A 7,393-nucleotide genomic window follows, 5' to 3' on the forward strand; every position below is an offset into this window, starting at 1 on the left:
TGAAATTAAACAAAAAAATCAGTGTTTTTTAAAAGGAAAATCCATTTTTTTTAAATTTGTATTAAATTTAGCGGTGCTTTTATAACCGCCGCAAACAATCCTAAATTAAAAAAACGTACAAACATTGCGGCGGTTTGTAACCGCCAGTAAAAAAAAGTCTAAATCCTAATACTTGTATATCGCGGCAGTTTAAAATTGCTACTAAATTCGTTGCTACAAAATATTGATTCAGCGGCGGTTATACCAGCAGTTGCTAGAAACTGCCGCCAAACCTAATCCTAGCGCCCATAACTAGGACGGTTCGATGAACTGCCGACCTTTGATTTTGCGGCGGTTCAAAACCGCCGCTAATAATAAAAAAAACTGCCGTTAGGTAGCGCATCTCTTGTAGTGATAAGTGTATAACTCAAATGAATGAAAATTTTTAATTAGTTATATACTTAATTTTTTATTATAATTTTTTTCATTTTTATTTTTAGAAGATTTAAAGTTTAGAATTAAAATTAAAGATCTAAAATTTAGAATTTAAACTTTAAAATAAAAAGTTAATTTAAAAAAGTTACTGAGATTAATCGAAAAAAATTAACTTTTTAATTAAACTCTAAATGAATGTGTGTCTAGCATCACTTTTTGTTATAGATACTTAGTTACATATTTCTTAAGTGAGTAATACCTATTGTTGAAATTGTTCTTTAAGAAGGCATTTGAATGTTGAATTAGCTATTTTATTTGGTAATTAAATCAACTTTCATTATATCACCGCCATTGAAATTATTATAAATGATGACTAAATAAGAAAATAGCTAGAGTTGCATGAATACAAAAATCAAAAAACAACTAGAATATATGAGTCAAGAGCAACATGATTAATAGTCCAAATATATGTGCTGAAAAGTGTGAAAAAGTCAAAAGAACTCGAGTTCAAATTGAAGAAGGCATGCAAGTAATATATCCACAAGTTTCTTGCCGCCAACACTTAAGATAGTTTATTATATTAGAAAGTACTTTAGTTACAAGTGTAATATAAAATCACTGCCAATAAACATCTATAAATAGGTGGTATCATAATTTTGTAATGTGTGTGTTTCTTGAAATGAAAAATACGATTATATGAATTTTTTCTTTTTATTATTTTATATGAGTATTGGTGAGTTTGAGAAATGAAAAATTTGATAACGTTATTTATGTGAGTGAGTTATCTTGGGGCTAACATAGTATAGGCATTTTACTTTCATATTTTCTTAACTTTAATTTTGTCTTTTATAAATAAATATATTTTAAAAGTTAAAATTTATGTTTGTTTAAGCATCGTCTAATCTTCTGATGAAATAGAAAATTACGCTGGCCTAAACTATTCAAGGAATTAATTCATGTTCGAAATTTTAAAAAAGCAAAAACTGAAGGTTATACTTTTTTTTTTACTATCGTTTATGTTAAAGACATCAGTCATCTACCAAAATCTAAGGAATGCAATCCTAAACTCTACACCAGTTTAAAGGTTCCTGTGATTATAAAAAAGGATCTTTGTCTTGTATATAGGGATGTCAATGGGACGGGGCGGGGGTGGGGATACCTCTTTGCTCCCCGTTTCCGCCCCTAGAATTGATTCCCATCCCCGTTCCGATCCCCGCCACGGGGATAATTGTCCCCATCCCTATTTCTCGCATTTTCCGTATTTTTCGCGGGTCCCATTTTCCATCTCCTTATGTTAAACATTTATATAAAAATTATAGTAAAAATAAAAAAAAAAAAACTATAAAACATTATTACAAACATATCTTATCCAATATTATAAATCCAGAAATACAATATAACAAATCATAGTTCATAAGGGGGTAAGCACTGAGTAGGAAGAGTGGTCGGTAGCGACTGGTGAGGGGGTATGCTGCTATGGCTGTGACTGTGGACACAACTATGGGGGATTGAGAGTTTTTAACTTCTCTGGAGAGTTGGGGCTTCGAAATGGCGTTAAGTGGAGTAGTAGGAGAGAATGAAAGACATTCAATAAGGTAGGGTTAGAGTTTTCAATAGGTAAAATTACTAAAAAGTCCCTATATTAGAAATAAATTTAGGGTATTTAAATAAACTCAAGAATTCGGAGAATTATCGGGGACGGGACGGGAATCCTTGCTCGGGTCTCCGTGCCTATCTTGTTGGGGGGATATTAGTCCCATCCCCATCTCCATGGAAAAAATTTCTCGTCTTCGAGTCCCCATTCGAGGCAGTCCTCACAGGAATTTTTGCACTTTAGGGAATTTTGACACCCCTAGTTATATAGGATCGGATCAGACATAAATATACACATCATTGTAGTTAGTTGATATTCTAATTGATTTTCTATATTTTTTCTCTCTTAATTATATCAACAATGAGTTCTTTGTTTCAAACTATGTATTTTCCATGACAAAAACTAAACCATGGTCACTACCACCATTACCATTAAGCGCCACAATTAACTTAACTAAGTTAATTAAGTTAGTCAAGTAATCAATTTATTTATTTATAAAAATAAGTGTCCATAATTTGATGATTTCTATCTTATATATATAGCAATTTATTAATCAATAAATAATTTCTTGAATAAAATTCAAATTTACGACAGATTTATTCTTCACTTATCAAATTAAAAATGTTATCAAAAATCAGAATTATTTACTAATTTTTACAAGACGCGACATATATCATCAATCATCATTATTCTTAATTGTCCCATTACTTTATTAAGAATACACAACATATCATGTAACTAATGTCATGAATGATCAATAAATATCACCAGAAGCAATTTTCGTGTTGGTTGAAATCTTAAAAATACCTACATAACAATATCACACAAGCATAAGTTATTACACCAATGCATATATAATATTACATTCCCTCTATTCTTTCTTATTTGTATCAATATATTATTAATCCAAAGACATAAAATTAAAAGTCCATAATACCTTGAATAATTAATAGAAAGAGATTTGACTCCGATCATAAAAGAAGCCAGAAGGACTACCATTTGGAAGTAGTGCCAACCTGACAGGACTAGCAGCACCTTCTTCCACAGTTATGAAGCCAGTATTTGAAGTCATATCAGTTTTAACATAACCAGGACACACACTATTGATGCAAAATGTAGGGAACTTCTTAGCAAGAATTCTTGTATATGCATTCAAAGCAGCTTTGGAGAGAACGTAAGCACTAATAGCCTTAGGCCATCCTTTGCTTTCTAATCTCCCTTCTTTGAAATCTTCTAGAAACTCATTCAATACCATATCTATTTTCTCTTCTGTAAGGTTATCAGCGTCATTGAACACCCCTTTAGCCCATTCATTTAATACACACTAAATTCAGAAAAAAGAAAAATATAATATCAGGTCATGATAAAACATATACAACTATATGAAGAAAACCACTCTTTTATTTATTAAATAATAATAATAATGAATATGATATTAGTTAAAACAATAAGTACTTTATATTCTAACTAAGAAATTTTAGATTTAAATTTATCTAAATAACAAAAATATATTTTTTTATGAATTATATATAATAAAACTAAGAGTTTAATTTTGATACACTTTATACGGTCGTACAATCACAACCATTCTCTTAGATGACTATTCATGCAATCAATGTAAAAAGTAATTATTTTTACTAATATGACGTTAGGGAGTCACTCACATAAAGACGCTTAAAATGTCTTTTTTTAAAGACGCTTTTTAATAATTAAAATTTAACCTATATAATCGATCAAACTGTGTTATTTTTGTCAAAACTAGACCAAACAAACTGATTTAACCGAAAGATCGATAAATCAAATCTTGAATCGATCTAAATTAATATTCTTTTTATAGAAAATGGCTATAATACTTTTATTATAAAAAATGACTAAAATATTCTTATTATATATATATTAATTTTGAAAATCTTAAATTCTAATTCAATGATGGCTTAAAATATATAATAGAAATATTTTAAGTTATTTTCCATAATAAGGGTATTATAGTCATTTTTTAAAAAAATATTAATTTAAATTGGTTCAAGATTTGGTTTATCGATTTTTTGATCAAATCGATTTATTTCGTCTAGTTTTGACAAAAATAACAGAGTTTAATCGATTATATAGGTTGAATTTTAATTATTAAAAAAATATCTTTAAAAAAAGACGTTTTAAACATCTTTATGTGAGTAATTCCCATAACATTATGTAATTAGATGTGTACATATAAATCAGTTTTCTTCTGATAGTGCATCAAAATCAATTTCTAAAATTAATAGTGTTTTTTAAAAAAATTAGGCATCAGCTTTTGTGCGCTACTCTCTCATAGTACCTTTTTGTTCTAAATGATTTTGATTTACTCACAAGTTATACAAAATTTAAACAAACAAAAAGTAATTTAAAAATATTTAATAACTTAAATTAATAGGTAATAAACGTACCTTTAACTGTCCCAAAAAAGATGATACATTCACTATTCTTGGTGAATCAGATAACTGAAGAAGGGAAAGAAGAGATTCGGATGTTCTTTTAGCACCATAATAATTTATTTGCAAGCAATCTTGTGCTAATTCATATGTTTGACTCCTTGCCTTTTCTATTTCATCGTCAGATAATTCCTACAAATAAAGAATAATATTAATAATAACTCAATAATAATAATAATCATAATCAAACATTATACTTGAAGCTGTAATATTTAATTTGTTTATTAAAAAAAAGTTTAATAAATAAAAAAATAAACTAAAAATAATTAAAATTATTTTATTTAATATTTATTAATTTTAACAATAATTAATAAATATTAAATAAAATAATTTTTTTTATCTCTTTAACATTAGCATTAGAAAAATGAGAGAGACGCTTCATAATTTGATATGCGTGCTTACCTCGCCTTTCAGTATTAATGAAGGGAGTAAATCAGTGTCTTTAATCACAACTCCACTAACCCCTGCATTGTTAACCTACAAAATGCAACTTTTTTTCTTGAAGAAATATCCCAGCATCATTAACATGAGAGATTGAAAGGTATCAAGACCATCAATTATTACAGATATTGAACCTGGCTTAATGTAGAAACTTTTTTTTTTCAACTTTCAATTATTAGTCTCACGAAACACTCCTAACAAAACAATCCAAAGCAAAAATCATTCAGATTTGGCAGCAAGAATGGGATCCACAGCTGCTTCCGTGACCAATCAGATTGTTACAACTCTATTCAATTAGATCTATATCTTATAAAAAAAATAATAATACAAAATTTTTAGCCAAATATTTCAATTTTTAATAAATTTTAATTACTAAAATTAAAGTAAAGTAGTCACCAAAAAAACAGTTTTTAAAAAATCTAATAATTATTTCGAATGACAATAAAATTTTTGATAAAAAAATATAATTTAATTTTTAAAATTTATTTTTATGGAATTAATTAGCTCTTGTACTAAAAATAATTAATGTTATTTTTTTTGTATTGAAACTAATCAATCTAAAAAAAATTAAAAATCGAGTTGAATATTTTTTTGTCAAATATTTTGTAGTTCTTTCAAGATAGTTATCAACATCTAGTGGAGAATTCCTTCCACCTAAATTATTGCAAGGAAGATCCGTTTCACATCACATTTCTTATCTACGTTCCCACGTGTGTGCTTTAATTCTTTTTTATATAAATAATTATAAATTTTGGTTTAGCTCTCTTTTAAAAATTTTATTTTAATTTTTTATTATAAAATTATTTTTAATCGTTTTTAAAATTTTAATCTAGCTAGCTCTATTCTTATAATTCTTCCTATTAATTTATATTTAGTGAGTAGTAGTCATAACATATATAAATGACTGATTTAACGATTACCTCTTTTTATCTACCGTTCTAATCATATCATTATAGAAAACAAAATATTGCCCTTTTTTTGCACTGTGTGTGCCATTTTCTTTCTGTTTTTTTTTTAGTTAGAAAAAGGAAGACCTAAAATCAAAGTAGCCATGTTATTACCAGAATATCAAGTTTGCCAAATTTGGATTTGATGAAATCTGCAAGAGAAGCAACACTTGCAGGATCAGCAACATCAAGCTGGTGAAAGAACACAAAATCAGAGAGATCTTTGAGGGTTTCCAAAGCATGAAGGCCTCTCTTCTCATCTCTTGAAGTCAACACAACCTTCACTCCATTTGAAGCCAATTGCCTTACTACCTCCAATCCAATTCCTTTGTTTGCTCCAGTCACAACTGCATACCTGCTTATCAACTAACTCAACTTACCTTACACCATTAAAAATAAGAATAAGAAAAAATATAGATAGAGAATGAAAATAATAAATAATGTGAACAATAGATATGTCGAATGTTCAATTCAATAGGTATGTAGATGATTATGTTCATTATTTTTAATCGAATGGTTATTTTTTTTATTCGATTTACTCATGTATAGTTAACAATGGATAGATGTTCAATTCACTAATTATGCAGATAATTATCCTAATGTTAAGGTTTATGAAGTAATTTGAGATAGAGTATTTTTTTACTTTATTGGATCAATTCACAAATCTATTGTTCATATTGTTTACAAAAATCATTGTCTATGTAGCGAAATCCTAATAATAATTAACATTCAGAACGAAGAAAGTTGGAAATGTAAGATATTATTAACTGCATATATATGGTGTTGGAAGTTTGAAGCTAGATTAACTTTACCTTTGTGAAGAATCTTCCATCTTAGTTTGATGAACTTTGAGCAGTTAACAGAGAGAGAACAAGGCTTTGCCTTAGCTATCTATATATAGCACAGCTGTATGTATATTTTTTAGCAAGAATTTCAAATTTTTTGAAATGTGTTGTAATAATTTTATTTATTAATTTTAATTATAAAATATATATATTTTTATAAGACAATAACACGGATATGCTATATAAATAATAATATAGTTTTAAAATATATATCTATCAAGAAATCAAAATAATTTTACTCCTTGATGTAACAAACGGACACCACGCAAAACGGAGTGACTGTGACTGATGGATGATTTGTCAACGTTAAATATCAGGTTGAGAAATTATATTTGTCTTGTTTGTATATTATATATTATTAAATATATTTTTTTATTTAGTTTTTTTTTAAAAGATATATTTTAATAACAATACTTTTTTAAAATTTTAGATGTATGAAATTATAATATTAATATTACCACTACTTTTTATAGTAAGATTGACAAATTTTTATTTTCTTTAATATTTCAATATTTAAAATAATAATAATCATTGGTGCCATGTATAAAATGCGAAATCAAATTAAACCATTAATTTAATGCAAAATGAAAGAAACAAAAAAACACACAGAGAGCACATGCATGCATTTGAAAGGGGATGAGGAGCACAACATTATTATTATTATCATTATTATTATATTCCAAT

The 7,393-nt window shown here is 27.3% G+C and overlaps 1 protein-coding gene across 1 annotated transcript; it reads right to left on the reverse strand.

The window, feature by feature from the left end:
* Positions 1–2,828: 2,828 nt before the first annotated feature.
* LOC107473153 ((+)-neomenthol dehydrogenase) lies at positions 2,829–6,754 on the reverse strand. The gene is made up of 5 exons (XM_016092700.3): positions 6,677–6,754; positions 5,979–6,219; positions 4,879–4,953; positions 4,432–4,608; positions 2,829–3,332 (listed from the first exon to the last, which is right to left on the reverse strand). Exons 1-5 carry the CDS (start codon positions 6,694–6,696, stop codon positions 2,955–2,957), a joined length of 891 nt encoding a protein of 296 aa, XP_015948186.1. The 5' UTR covers positions 6,697–6,754; the 3' UTR covers positions 2,829–2,954.
* Between the last annotated feature and the right edge of the window lie 639 nt (positions 6,755–7,393).

The sequence above is a fragment of the Arachis duranensis genome, chromosome 2 (assembly GCF_000817695.3).
Source record: "Arachis duranensis cultivar V14167 chromosome 2, aradu.V14167.gnm2.J7QH, whole genome shotgun sequence".
In the NCBI taxonomy this organism is placed as follows: domain Eukaryota; kingdom Viridiplantae; phylum Streptophyta; class Magnoliopsida; order Fabales; family Fabaceae; genus Arachis; species Arachis duranensis.

Excerpts from the sequence above, each read along its gene's own strand:
- LOC107473153 (XM_016092700.3), bottom strand. The coding sequence starts at position 6,696 with ATGGAAGATTCTTCACAAAG. Across the intron at positions 6,220-6,676 it reads ATGGAAGATTCTTCACAAAG|GTATGCAGTTGTGACTGGAG; the intron begins GTAAAGTTAATC and ends GTTGATAAGCAG. Across the intron at positions 4,954-5,978 it reads TTGGCAAACTTGATATTCTG|GTTAACAATGCAGGGGTTAG; the intron begins GTAATAACATGG and ends TGCATTTTGTAG.